This window comes from Ovis canadensis, chromosome 9 (assembly GCF_042477335.2).
Source record: "Ovis canadensis isolate MfBH-ARS-UI-01 breed Bighorn chromosome 9, ARS-UI_OviCan_v2, whole genome shotgun sequence".
Classification (NCBI taxonomy): Eukaryota; Metazoa; Chordata; class Mammalia; order Artiodactyla; family Bovidae; genus Ovis; species Ovis canadensis.
Window position 1 is genome coordinate 32,332,694 of NC_091253.1, and position 14,859 is coordinate 32,347,552.

The 14,859-nt window shown below is 38.8% G+C and overlaps 1 protein-coding gene across 2 annotated transcripts in view; it reads right to left on the minus strand.

Moving 5' to 3' along the window:
* Window positions 1-2,585: 2,585 nt before the first annotated feature.
* Window positions 2,586-14,859, minus strand: part of EFR3A (EFR3 homolog A) — an 82,392-nt gene continuing 70,118 nt past the window's right edge. For both annotated transcript variants that reach the window (XM_069600948.1, XM_069600949.1), the window contains exons 20-23: window positions 13,622-13,670; window positions 10,223-10,326; window positions 9,654-9,703; window positions 2,586-4,987 (exon numbers count right to left, since the gene is read on the minus strand). In XM_069600948.1, coding sequence (XP_069457049.1) covers window positions 4,882-4,987; window positions 9,654-9,703; window positions 10,223-10,326; window positions 13,622-13,670 — 309 coding nt within the window. In that variant the 3' untranslated portion in view covers window positions 2,586-4,881. The remainder of the gene's footprint in view (window positions 4,988-9,653; window positions 9,704-10,222; window positions 10,327-13,621; window positions 13,671-14,859) is intronic.

Below are 14,859 nucleotides of genomic sequence, written 5' to 3' on the forward strand. Positions count from 1 at the left end.
ACGCCCAGAGGATGTGAGCAGCACACCCTGTGGGTCAGCCCCTCCTGCTCCTGTGGCCTCTCTGGGCCCGTCTCATCCTCCGCATCCTCAGCGGAGGCTCACAGTGCAGGGAGACCCTTGTACACGCACTGTGACCTGTTTGTCAGTTCACAGGTGAGTGCGCCTTTGGAGAAGGCAGACAAGGGGTGGTTCGGGGCTTCCTGGAGTGTACTGGGGACGCTCAATAAATATTCCAACCAACGTTTCTGTTTTAATCTTTTTGGTTGTGCCGTGTGTCATGCACGGTCTTAGTTTCCAGATCCAGGATTGAACCTGCAGCCCCTGCAATGGAAGTGCATATTCTTGACCACTGGACTGCCAGGGAAGTTCCCTGTTTTTTGTTTTGAAGCAATGTTGTGGATACTGACAAATGAATAGACTGCAAGAGTGAGATGAGAGAGGAATGGAGGGTGAAAGAGGATCTCCACTCCCTAATCACTGAAAGCTACCTTTCCTATTAAAAAAAAAAAATATATATATATATATATATATATATATACACACACACACACGGAGTGTATTTAATCAATCTTATGAGATGACATGGGTCACCAGTAGCCCACCAAAGATGTATGCCAAGGGCTGACATGACAGCCTTTCTGGTATGTTGAGTGGCCACAGCTGCCACCAAGAAACACTGATAACCCTGTCTTGGGTCTGGCAATATTGATTTAAAAAAAAATAGGGGATGATCCCAGTGGCTGTTAAGTTTGGGGGATACAAATGCCCTTTTGGACTCAGATGAATGTAATAGGAATTACAAAAAATTGAAACTATATCATCTATTCACCCACCCGCCCCATAGTTACTGAGATCTTACCGTGTACCAGGCAATAGGCAATGCCTCCAGAATCCCCCTCAGTATTTGATAAGGACACAGACGCTAGGTTCACATTGCATCCTTGGTTCTCGATTCCTGTGAATTATGTGGCTTACATGGTACAAGGTCCCTGCCTGCTCCTCAGGTGGGAAAGCAGAGCCTTTGGAGTCAGTTCATGTTCGTGAGCCCCTCATGGTATGGACTATCCTGGAGTCAACGGGGTTGAAAACCTTAGGAAATCAAAAGGTCACAGTGCCAAGCCGACGGTTGATATCCTTTCCTGCCTTCCAGGGAGATTACCAGATGGGTGCCTGCCATCTCTGTGTTCCAAGTCTGTATGCTGTACACAACCTTAGAGAGGTAGTCCAGAATAAAGGTAGGTAGTGTCTTCGTTCACAAGACATGCAGGAATGCAAGGCATATGGCCAGTTGTCTTAACAAGGGCCTCACCTAACACTGTTGAGAAAACTGAAGTTTTCCAGTGGGATTGCCCTGATCTTCCTGCCACCAAAGCTACAGAATTGTTGGTGGTCTTTGTCTTCCTTCTTGTCACGATGAAAAACAGGGTTCCTTATCCACATCAAAGGTCAATCCCTCCATCTCTCCTCTGCTCTGGGTTCAGTAACCCTATTGCCTTTCCCGGGTCTTGATTCCTACAAATAGTTCCTTTTTGTTTCAGATCAGTTTATCCCCAAATAGCGAATAAGACCCTATGCAGAGCGAATGCAAGGATCATTCACGATAAACAGACTGCCTACTCTGTGCCATGCAGGCATGACCCGATGAACCTCTTCTAAGTGATTCACTTACCCCTCAACAGATAACCTCTGAGGGGTAGAACCTAACAGCTGCATTTTACAGACCTCAAAGCTCAAAGCTGAGCCACTTCCTGAAGGCCACTCGGCTAGGAAGCGGCAGTGTGGGATCTGAACCCAGAGCCTGGGCTCCCTGCTGCTGCACCACACCCCTCAGGAAGACCCCGAAGCCCATGGGCTGTGGTGCACAGCTCCACGGATGGCAGCAAGCAGGCCAGGTGGCGGACGGTACTAGAGAGGAACTATGCTTTTTGAGAGAAAGGCTTTGTGGGGTTTATACAGCAGAGGGGTGGGGCTGGAAATACAAACACGAAGACGGATGCAGACACGGCGACAGTGCTCTCCAGGCACACGCTGAGAGCTTCATCTCAGCCACGTCTGATCACGACAGAGCTACGGAGCTGATTCTTCCCACGTACGTGAGGATGACTCCATCTGGCAACTTGATTTTTACTAAAGCACTTCATTCTTAATAGAATCCAAACAGTGGATTAGTTTAATAAATGTGATAGCTATTATAAGAATGGCTATTATACAGAAGTTATTAGATTTTGTTTTATTGCTTACATATGAATTGCACAGTGAATTTTTACATTACAAAAAACTCAATTCATTACATTTAGTACATATACTGGCACAAATAAAACAAATTAGTCCCCCCCTTTTCAGACAGGCAGAAGAAAAATATTGTGAGGAAGTTAACTGCTGGTAAAGTACAGAATTAAGATTCTTAAAGAAAATGATTTCAGAAGTATTAAGGAAGAGTGTGTGTGTGTGTGTGTGTGTGTGTGTGTGTGTATCCAGGTTAATTCCAATGACTCTTTATAAGCAGACAATACAAGTATAGAAGGAACATTTAAATGTTAATTATTCAATGTCAAGGAAAAAAATGAATGATATAAACAACAGTATACAGCAGAGAGAGAACGATGAACAGTTTTTATTGAGTTTTAAACATCTACAAAAATATAGCAATACACCCTAAACACTCAGTACCCAAACTGGCTATACTAAAATAGCACGCATACCCATGACTTGCACGATCTCCTGCCATCTCCTGGAAGGGATAGCAAGCCAAGGACATGAATCCACATTTCCTACTAATCGTTAATGAGACCAGTTCAGTAATCTAGCATATACAGAAGTCTACTGTGATCTAAAAACAACTACAACAAGAAAATACCCCCCAAACCTAAATCAACTGTTTACAAACAGACCACAAGAAAAGTGTGATAAACATTAACTGAAATGGTTTTCCTTCACATGCTATACATCATGCATTTTTAAATCACAGAGAAATGTGAAATTATGTCCAGCAAAGTTTGTTTTGCATGAGTGCAAATGAATATATATCTTTTCTTATACTATTAAATTATATATATTTTTCATACAAAAGCACACAGTGTTAATCTATAAAATGACATCCAAGTGGATGATGATCGTTTTTGCATGTCCCCCTGCTTAGATCTTTGCACAATCCTAAAGTTAACATCTTTCTTTAAAAATACAGAAGAAAAAAAGGAAAAATAAAGAAAAACATAAAAACTGGCCTATTAAATGCTGAAACGTTTTTGCCTGGTCAGGAGCTAAAGTTATAGTGACAGCTGCAATGGAGCCATTTAAGCCCAGTGGTGACCGCACTGTTATTTGGAAAACAATGTCTTGTTTCTCTACATTGAATAAACCACCATGGATGCTTGACAGGTTTCAAAGACTAGAATCTTTTGTGAGATGTTTCAAGACGCTGCACTTTGGTTTAAATATTCAAGAAAATTTAGAGTATACTTGTTCTATCTTGTTTCCACTGAAAGTGCCCAAATAATCGTAAACACAAAGTAATAACATGTCATTCTTCACTACGACTTTTTAAACAAAAACTAAAGCTAAAACTCAGTTTTTTTGGGGTCATAATCTGTGATGTGTATACTGTTTGATGTAAAAAGGAATCGAAAACCTGAAAAGGTAGAATTATAAACAGACTATTTTATAAAAACGTCCTAAAGTCACTTTATAAGAGTTGCAAAGAAAGTTGTTCATTTTTGCCGTGTGATGGAATTCACTAAAATGTACATAATTTTAAGAAAACACTATGCGTTTCTCAGCACATGTAATCCTGGTAGCTTATTAAATCAACACAAGCTTAAACCGACGATCTTTTAGCACACTTAATGGCTAAACCCATAGGCACTCTTTTCAAATGTAATACCATGAATCCTAAACAGAGATGCATATAAGCTACAGTTCAAATCTTACACACAAAACTCCATTTGGGGCATTTTTTTGACTATGAGGATTTAAAACAATGCACCATATAAAAATGTAAAATAATGTGCTCTCAAGAGAAATTAAAATGTACACACTCTTCACAGGTGAACTAGTAGCTGTTTTTAATGTCTTTTTTTCCTATTCTAAATATATAGCTCATTTAATTAATGGAGCCACAGCAAAAATACTACTATAATTTCAAAGTATAGTCTGTAAACTAAATACATCTTATGATGTAAAAAATATTGCACAGTTTGGTACTCCAAGGGTAAGTTCTAAGACTCTCAAGTAGAATGGTCAAACTTTTGGCAGAAAACACAGTATTACAAGAACTAGACACTTAGATGTACAGAGATTTTGGGGTCATATTCTAGGACTATTACTCAGTAAATGTTATTACCATAGACAAGTTGAGGAATGACAGTCACATATTGTTGAAGTAAATGAACAGAAGGATGCCGATCACAACATCCAAAACATGGGGACAGAAAGCCCCAGGACAGTTCTGCAGGCCCACGATTAATATATTAGTATGTTTTTGCTTTTGCAGACAAAGGAAAACAAAAGCAGTTCTAATTTTAAGCAGTTGTGTAGATGTCTAAGAAATACACTAGACACTTCATACATCTTCAACTCTGGAAGGCTTAACTTTTTAATTATATGTTTGTGAAAGGCTTTAAATATACTATTTAACAATGAATTAATGTGAGACCAATATATGTTCAATTTTAAAAGCCAACAGGAACCTAAAAATAAAAAATTAATATGGCATAAACCCATCTTCAAAAGTACTCTATAAATCATATAGCTACAAAATTTCTAACCTGGTATGCCAAGCATTTGGTTAAAGATAAAGTCCATCGTAATTTTCAGTAAAGTAAACCCTGAAAAGTCAGCTTGGCCCTAGTTGTTACACTTTCTGCTGAGGTCTTCATGAGCCACTCAGTACACACACAGATCTGGAAACTTCATCTCATAGACTGGGACAGACTGGTATTGGGCGTGCCCGGAAGTGATGGTCAGTGTTCCCGATGGGCTGGGAGGAGGACTGCAAGAGAAGAGCGAGGCACTGTCAGCAGGTGTGTGGAAAAGCTGTTCCCTTCACACCGCATCCCCATCACGACCTGCCAACAGCAGGGTAAGGCTCTGCCGTCACAGGAGTCAGTGTGATGGAGTTGCGGGCCATCTGCAAGGTGGCGTGGTGCATAGATTACAGTGGAACTAAGCTGTTTTTAAGTTCTAAACTAGACATTCTCCTCTGAATACAGGTATATATAATTTTAACAATGGGATTGCATCATATCCATTCATATAAGCATGCTTTGTTTCAGCAGTAAAAAAACATTATTTATATATATATATATTAACCTTTTTTGATGACTACAGCATGGTATTTCAATATATAGATATATTATGATTAATTTATTTCCATGGGCAGATTGTACATTCATTTCCATTTTTCATTATTATAAATAAGGCTGACAGGTCTATTCTCACATATACATAATTTTATCCTGTCTTCTTGGTTTATAGCCTTACACATAGAGTTTCTGGATCAAAGTAGATTCACAATTTTGAGATGGGTACACACTGTCAGAATCCCCACAATTCATTCTTTCAACATCTGGCTGCACCATCCTCATACACCACGATAAATCCTGGGTATAACTGTTCTCTCTTGTTCTCATCTTGGGCACTCTGGTAGGCAAAAGGGAATTCATTCTTATTTTTATTTTCACATTTTGGGTTACTACTAATGGTACATACTTAGTATTCATTTTGTGTTTCCTTTAAAATGAATTGCCCATTTGAGTCTACTGCCTGTATTTCTACTCACATATTTTTCTCTTATCAATTTGGGAAACTGATCTTTTGTCATATGATACAAATGCTTTTCCTCGATTAGTTACTTAATTCCTATCTCTACCATCGATAAAGATGACACTTTTCATCATTCAAAAAAGTTCCTTGGTGTCCTCAATCAATTTCTCCTTACTCCACATGCTCACATATTTCCAGCACTGACTGTGTTCTGACCTCTGTCACTGAAGATTGGTGTCCCTTATTCTTGAATTTTATACAAATGGTCCATATAGACACAGAAAGGGTCAATACAAGATACACTCTTTTATGTTTGATTTGTTTTGCTTGGTGTATTTTTTAAGCTTACCGCCCCCCTGCCAAATGTGTTCCTTTTTACTGCTGAATAATATTTCACTGTGTCAAGAGCACCACTATTTGTCTACTCTCTCCATGATCCTGTTCATGGATATCTCGTAATTATGAAAAAAGCTGCTAAAACATTCTAACATTTTAATTTCTCTGGGTAAATAGTGAGAAATGGGATTACAGGATCAAAAGCAGGTATCTTCATAAGACACTGAAACTTCTTCATAAGTTTTGCAAAGTGTTTGTACCATTTTATACTCCTATGAGCAATATATGCAGACTCTTCTATAATGTCCAATATACTATTAAGTTCATCCAATGACATTTTTTCTTCTTTTAGATACTGTATCACCCAGTTCTTGAACTACAATTTGGTTCTTTTTCAGAGTTTCCAGTTCTCTCCTAAAACATACAGTATTTTTTTTCCTTTAAATTCTTTGATATGTGTGTGTTCTCTCAAGATCATATCTACTAATTCCAATAACTGATCTGTGGGGCTGCTTATTCTTACTGTATTTTCCTGCTCCTCTGCATTTCTTATAATTTTTTTCCTTATTGTACTAAGGTCAAAATGAATGAAGGAACAATGGAAACTGAGGTATAATATTGCTTATTTTGTTTCTTTTCTCAAGAATACAAACTGGTTTCTCTATCTGGCAGCTGACTGTTGTTGTTTAGTCGCTAAGTCGTGTCTGACTCTGTGAGCCCATGGACTGTAGCCCGCCAGGCTCCTCTGGGACTTCCCAGGCAAGAACACTGGAGTGGGTCATCCTTTCCTTCTCGAGGGGATCTTCCCGGCCCAGGGATCAATCGCGTGTCTCTTCCATTAGCAGGCGGATTCTCCACCACTGAGCTGCCAGGGAAGCCTATCTGCTAGCTGGAGTGGCAAATCAGCAAGAGCAGACGTGCCAGACAGAAGCTGAGAACCCTGAAGATGCTCTGGGAAGCCTGCCTCCTTTCTCTGTATCACGTAAACTACCCAGAACTGCTACTTCCTCACCAGATGACCTGGGATAATTACCCAACACCTACATGAATCTGTTCCTACATTTGTAAAATAAAAATAAACACTACATATTTTTAAAATGTGATGTAAATACTAAATAAAAGAATGCACTCAGCAGAGTGCCTAGAATACCACAAGTTTTCAATAAATAACTAGTAGCAATAAGGTTTAATAAATGCAAATTATTAGTAGTAGTTGCAGTACCAATGAAAAAGAGTTAGTCATAATACTTATCCTAAAATACTAAATCCACAGTCGTAACAGTGGGATTAAACGTAACATAGAGGTCTCTAGCAATATTTCTTGTCCAAACATGAGTTACAGATTTGAATTTCGATTATTTCCACTCACTAGCTGGACAAACTTCTGCAAGTTATTTTACTTCTCTAAGCCTCAGTGTCTTTACCTGGAAAATAGAAAAACACAGCATCTACCTAACTTTTCAGGACTGTGGTGAGGATTAGCAAAAACAATAGATACAAAGCAGGTAGATATTTACAATTAGAACTAACAGGCAACAAAGATGTTGTACACAGGGAATGTTGCTTGCCATTCGCATTCTACAAGGTCAAGCCATCAGCCACTGCTGCTTCCCACAATGGTGCGCCCTGAGGGGGATTCAGGATGGGGAGAAATGGGAAGCATTCTATTTTTTAGACACCCGCCTCACAGCCAAGGTGCATATTTCAGGAACAATTTCAATAAGCCCAGATCCTTGCACCTTCCTCTATACAGAAAAGCACTAAAACTCACAGGCTGTGTATAAATGCCCACACCTAGCAATTTTCACTGACTCTAAGGTACAGAGCATACTGCATAGTTTAGTCTGATTCTCTGTTCTGAACTTTTATAAATGAGTGATTCTCAGCTTAGTAGGGGGTGGCATGGTGGTTAATTCCTGGAATGAGATGTTACACTGATGAAAAGGTGCCTTGCATAGGAAGGCAGTAAAAAGGCTGGGGGGAAAAAAGCAAGTCAACTGAGCATTTACCTGTTTATTCTACTTACAGGATACAAGGTTTGACACAAAACCGATTTAATCAAGCTGAAAATATAAAAGATGTAGGAAAAAAAAATCTCAGAAGCATAGCTTCTATCCGTGGCTCATTTACTGTGCCACCATGTACACAGAGCAGTCTCCACACTGGAGTCAACATAAGAATATGCACAAATTCATTCTTCAGATGGAACCTGGAGTTTTCCCCTCCCTTTCTGATATGCTTTATTACTTAACAATAGACACAGAATAACCAATGTTAGATACCTTATGTTTGCAGAGCATAAAATACAATTGCTCAATGGTGTAAACAGGGGTTTGGTTTCAGGACCACCCACAGATAGCAAAATCCTCGGGTCCTTGGGTGCTCAGGACTGGCATGGGGCCTATATAACATATCTTCCCTTATAGTTCACATCATATCTAGATTAGTAGAACTTCTAATAGAATGTAAATGTTACAGAAGTAGTTGTCAGCATGCAGCAAATTCAAGCTTTGGTTTTTCGGAACTTTCTGGGATCTCCCCCGCCACTGCCTAAATATTTCTGGCCACTGTTGGTTGAATTTGAATATGCGGAACCCGTGGATATGGAGGGCCAACTATAACTAATAACAGGACTCAAACAGACATAACCTCAGAGAAGGCAATGGCACCCCACTCCAGTACGCTTGCCTGGAAAATCCCATGGACAGAGGAGCCTGGTAGGCTGCAGTCCATGGGGTTGCGAAGAGTCGGACACGACTGAGCGACTTCACTTTTACTTTTCACTTTCATGCATTGGAGAAGGGAATGGCATCCCACTCCAGTGTTCTTGCCTGGAGAATCCCAGGGACAAGGGAGCCTGGTGGGCTGCCGTCTATGGGATTGCACAGAGTCGGACATGACTGAAGTGACTCAGCAGCAGCAGCAGGAAAATCCCAATTGATGTTTGATAATTCAAGTGAGCCATCTGCAGAGGCAGAATTATTATGGCCCTAGAAGAATGATGAGGTTGAACCATACCAAACAGTAGTTTTTGTAGGTCAAAATGATTAAATCTGAGAAACTACCTTATTAAACATATCACTAGAATAAGAGTCTTCCAATTACTCAAATGTCCATAAGGTGGTTTAGTTGCTAAGTCGTGTTCGACTCTTTGTGACCCATGGACTGTAGCCTGCCAAGTTCCTCTGTCCATGTGATTTTCCAGGCAAGAATACTGGAGTGGGTTGCCATTTCCTTCTCCAGGGGATCTTTCCAACCCAGGGATTGAACTGAGGTCTCATGCACTGCAAGTGGAGTCTTTACTGACTGAACCATGAGGGAAGCCCTGTCTTTACAGAACCATTTTAAAGGAATTAAGTGATCTAAAAAGGAAAGCTAGAAAATCTTTAAGAAGTGGTATCAGACTATCCAGTAAACAGAAAAATTACTAAGACAAAGATATCTATATGGTCTTGGGTTTACTCTAAATGAAAAGCAGAATTACTTAAAAGCTAGAAATGTATAAGGGTCTAATAGTTTTTGTTGTTTTATTCATCTTGTAGTACCAAAACCCTTACCGTATGGTGAGTTCCAATATTTGAGCAAGTCTATCATGAAGCAAATTTGCCTACAAAGGAGAAAAAACAAATGTTAACAATGGATCTATTACTTTCACAATATCCATATGTAAAAATACAAGTGATTTAAAGGACAAAGCATTAACTGTAACTGTTAAGCTGATGGTACAGAATGTTTACTGTTTTGGTTTTATCTGTCTCATACACTGAAACTTAATGTAAAGTTTCTCTTCATTCCCTTCCTATTCTCACTGGTAAAAACAAATTGATATACACACAGAACAAAAAACCTACAGCAAAATCATTGAAAACCACTGCAAAAAAAATTTCAAAGCAACAAAAATCATTAACATTTAATTGGGGATCTGCCATTTCAATCAGCTCATACCGCACAAAGACATTATTTAAGGCTTCATAGCTACATCTTCAGTTTTCGGTCCCTATCCAATCTACTACCTTGTGAATTCTACTAAGTTGCCTAAAGCTTAGAATCTACCCATCAGTTACCACGAAAAGCTTCAGCAAAACTCAGACTCCATCCCCACTGCCTTCACTGTGTGTTCACTTACTTTGGATTCACACTGTGCTGCTATTTCTTCAAAAGGCGCTTTCTGGAATTTCTCTATCACTAGACGCCTCTTTTCCTTTTCCTGTTCTTCCATTCCACTGGTATCTATATAAATGTTTAAAAAAAAAAAAAACCATTAAAAGGAATATAGAATTTCACAGAACATTGCCAATGACCCTAAGAGCAAATGATCTATGCATAAAAAATAAGGGTAATTTACAGGACTACTTGTTTAGGGAAAAAACAAAACGCGTAACGCCCCTAAAATGCCTTAGCTGAGGCCAGAAAGCACACACAAAAAACTTCAAAATTACACCACACAAAACCCTTTTTCATAGACTATCTTTGTTCCTGTTACCAAAAAAAAGCAGAAGCACAACTTCCTACAAGTTAAGCCACTTCAAGGCCCTTCCTGAAGGATGATTATTTTATTTATAATCACACCATGGTCAAGTGGAACCATACTGGTTCAGTCTTTTCCATTTATCTTCCATAATTTGAAAAGGGCTTGTTTTTATCTTTAAATGATGTGTGGTCTGGTCAAAGATAATAAAACAATAAGTGGTCTGTCTTTTTGATATTACTGATATAATAACGGTGTCTATTTGCTTAACAATTTTTAAGAAGGCTAATTAATGTTAGTTATTGATGGTCTATTTTAACAACCCAGTGAGTCGACAATTTCATAAGGCAAAAGACACTCCGTTCAAGGTTCTTAAAACAAAGCTGCTCTTCAGGTACACAAAGTGAAAGTAAAGTGAAATGAAGTCGCTCAGCCGTGTCCGACTCTTTGTGACCCTGTGGACTGTAGCCTGCCAGGTTCCTCTGTCCATGGGATTCCCTAGGCAAGAGTACTGGAGTGGGTTGCCATTTCAGGTACACAAACTAGGTAACAATTAGCTAGTTTAAAAAAGGGGAAGTAGCATGTAGAAAGGAAACAGGTTATTTTTTTCCCCTATGAAATTGTGTCAGGCTAACAAAGTTGTAGACTTTATGTACTCCTGAATGAATGTAATACAGAACTACAATCACATCTCTAGCGCTCACTGGCCCAGGGTCACAAGCTTGAATGTGCCAGAGGCCAGGCAGGAGACATAAACGTTTTAAATTAGGTCAGTAAAAGAGGTAAGAAAAACAGACTTGGGCAAGCTGAACATCTAGCTCTGGTCTTTACTCAAATTCAATTTCTGAAAATAACGCTTCCACCCAAATTTGGCCTGCAGGCGGCAAATCTGTCCAGCAGTTCTCAAACTTTTCTGGTTTCAAGCCTCCTTTATATGTTATATCACTTGATAATTTCTGTATTATAATATAAAAATGAGACTTTAAAAATACTCATTACATTCATCAAAAACTCAAGGCACTGTACGTTAACATAAACATTTAATGAAAAAAAAAGACTATATTTTCTAAAGTGAAAATTTAGTGAAGAGAATGGCAGTTTTATATTTTTGCAAATCCCTTTAATGTCTGACTTAATAGAAGCCAGCTGGATTCTATCTGCAAACATTCAATGCACTGCAATATGTTATTTTGGTTGAAGTATATAAAGAAAAAACTAAACTCACACAAGCATGTGCTGATATGCTGGAAAAGAGTAATTCAATAGCCTTTTCACAGAATTGTAGCTATTTCTTCTACAATAAAATATAACAAGTGGTAGTTTCTTAAAAGTTAGTTGCAATATGGAATCTGAAACTTTATTAATGAATTTTTTACAATTGGTTATATCAACATCTATTGATCTGTTTTACACTTTGAATAGAGTTCTACTCATACATGATTCCGGAGAAGGCAATGGCACCCCACTCCAGTACTCTTGCCTGGAAAATCCCATGGGCGGAGGAGCCTGGCAGGCTGCAGTCCATGGGGTCGCGAAGAGTTGGACACGACTGAGCGACTTCACTTTCACTTTTCACTTTCCTGCATTGGAGAAGGAAATGGCAACCCACTCCAGTGTTCTTGCCTGGAGAATCCCAGGGACGGGGGAGCCTGGTGGGCTGCCGTCTATGGGGTCGCACAGTCGGGACACGACTGAAGCGACTTAGCAGCAGCAGCAGCATACATGATTCTATAACGTCGTGCAATGGTCATCTGGAATACTGCTCCACTGATTTTTGCAGATCCTCTAAATAACTGGGAGTACGTGGCATCAAAGAATGCGATGACCACCAGAAGAGTTGGAGGCCACTGCCTTCATTTACCTTAGTACATGCAGTAGAGAAGCAAACTATGTCCCAGTGTTATGCAGAAAATACTTCTGGACTTGAGGATCTCTTGAAAGAGTCTCCCCTAGGGCTCCAGGGGACCAAAGATACTCTGACAACACTGCCAAACTGTAAATTCCTCAACATGCCTTATCAACGTTTAAATGTCTCAAAGTATCTTGTACATAATAGGTGTTTAAAAATTGCTTAGTAAATTCAATTTTATTTTGACAAATCTGATATCATATTACAATAAGAAAAAAAAAATCCTCCACAAGATTAAGCTGAAAAAGGTCAGATTTTATTTCATGTATGATGGGCACCAGAGTGTTTCATGTCCCTTGATAACGATTCTCTTACTCTAATATTTCTTAAAATCAAGAGCCAATTTCCACTCTCTATAGTGAAAGTCAATTTCCATGGTCCACTGCTTTACCAATTAGAAATAAATTCAGAGCATCATTAGCCACCAGGAATTTATATTAATACTTAATTGAAGGAATCATCCAAAAAATTGTAAAAGAGGCCAATTATATGAGGTAAAATTTATTTCCAGAAAGGTCAAAGGAGAAAAATCAAGAGTATTATTTTATGCAAAGATAAGTGGAAAGATTAGAGTCAGTCAGACATGGGTATGAGATTTGGCTCTGGTATTTACTAGCTATGTGCTCTCAGGAAAGTTGTTAATTTCTCTGCCTCAGTGTTCTCACTGATGAAATAGCAAGAATTAATGTGATAATGCCTACTGACCAATTCTGCCAGCTCCTTTCTCCTACCCCATTAGAAACACACCTCTAATTATACTGCTATAAGCCTACTAAAAATGACTCTACATAATTTCCAGAATTTTCACCTGCCCATCTCCTAGAAAAGGAAATACACTGACTGTTTCTCCCCAATTCGTGCAGCCTGAATGCTGGCCACCATAAGAGGGTGACATTCAAATGCACAGGGATGCGCTGTCATAGCTCCAGAAAATTCAGTCTGCACAAAGGAAAATAACTATCCAGGACCAGCCAGGACAACCACAAAAACCTAAAGAATGCAAGCTAATAAACTGATACTGTATTTATGGAGAAATCAACAGTATATACATTTGCCATGTTGCCTCTGGTAATTCCGGCATCTAAACAAGTACTGAGATAAAGATAAGCTAGTAAAATACTAGGGAAGTTAACAAGCAAAAATCTTACCAATTGCTTTCTTCAGTGCTTCAAAGGTGATTTCTTCAGTGTTACTAACCTAGAGAAAAGTGATTTTAAGTAAAATAGAGGGTTAAGAAAGGTCAATATAAATGACACCCTCACCTAGTTATAAGTCATCTAAGACCTTTTACAAATATTTTCTCTTCTTTGTGTTGGCTGGATTCATGATTATACTCCACAGTATCAAATAATCATCTTGTTTTCACTGGTTTTAACAATAGCCTAGCACAGTGGTTCTCCAAACAAGGTTACACATTGATGCTAGGCTGGCAGAACCAGCACCCTTTAAGGCAACCCAACTAATATTCAAGGCAGAGATTATGTATAAATGCAGCTTCAGCTGTATAATAAATGAGAACACGTATTCTATACTCTCTATAATTTTGGTACCACATATATGTTTACAAATAAAAAATGAATTAATCAGAAACTCTGAATGGTTTAAAAGCAAGAATCACTACTTTGGGAAGTGTTTAATGAGCACAGTTAACCAACATCTTAAAATAATCATATTCTGGATCTTTTAAGGTCAACCACCAAGTCTGATTCTCCAGAAAACACCCTTTAACTTGAAGTTTTCAAATCTCTCCTGTTTTGAGACATGTTTGTGCTAATATAAACAAAGGAATACTATATAAAGTCAGGAATACTTTTTGTGGCACTAACACATTTTCAGGAGGAATCATATATCCAATAACTACAGTATCTCAATAAAAGTTAAGAAAGGATATATGAATACTTGCCTTGGACTCTGGTCATCCCTACTTTTAGCTCATGAGCTTCTTTTTGCTAAGTCTAAGGCAGAAAGGCTAATGAAAGCAGAAGGCTCCATGCTTTGCACCTGAGCTTCTCTGTAATACAAAGGCTTTAGCTGGAAACCAAGCAGCAAGAGTTTCACTACCTCAGGTTTTCTACTGAAGGTTCATATTCCTAGTTGAAGTCAGATTAAACTCGGAAATCTTCAGTTGCTTTGTTCTAGATATTTGGAGCAGATATACAAGATTAGGCTCTGGCTGGTCAATTATTTGTACCTAGAAGCAATCTAGCACTTCAAAGTTGTTCTTACAACTGGTTAAGACGTTTAGACTTTTGAGAAACGATTAGAGCACAGGAGAAAGAACACAGGAGAAGCCAGAAGGCCAGGATCCTTGTTACACAGAACTTTTACCTATTACCTGTTCATTCTGGGTGAGTGAAAAGCTAAAGGACTTTATCTAGTAACTCTT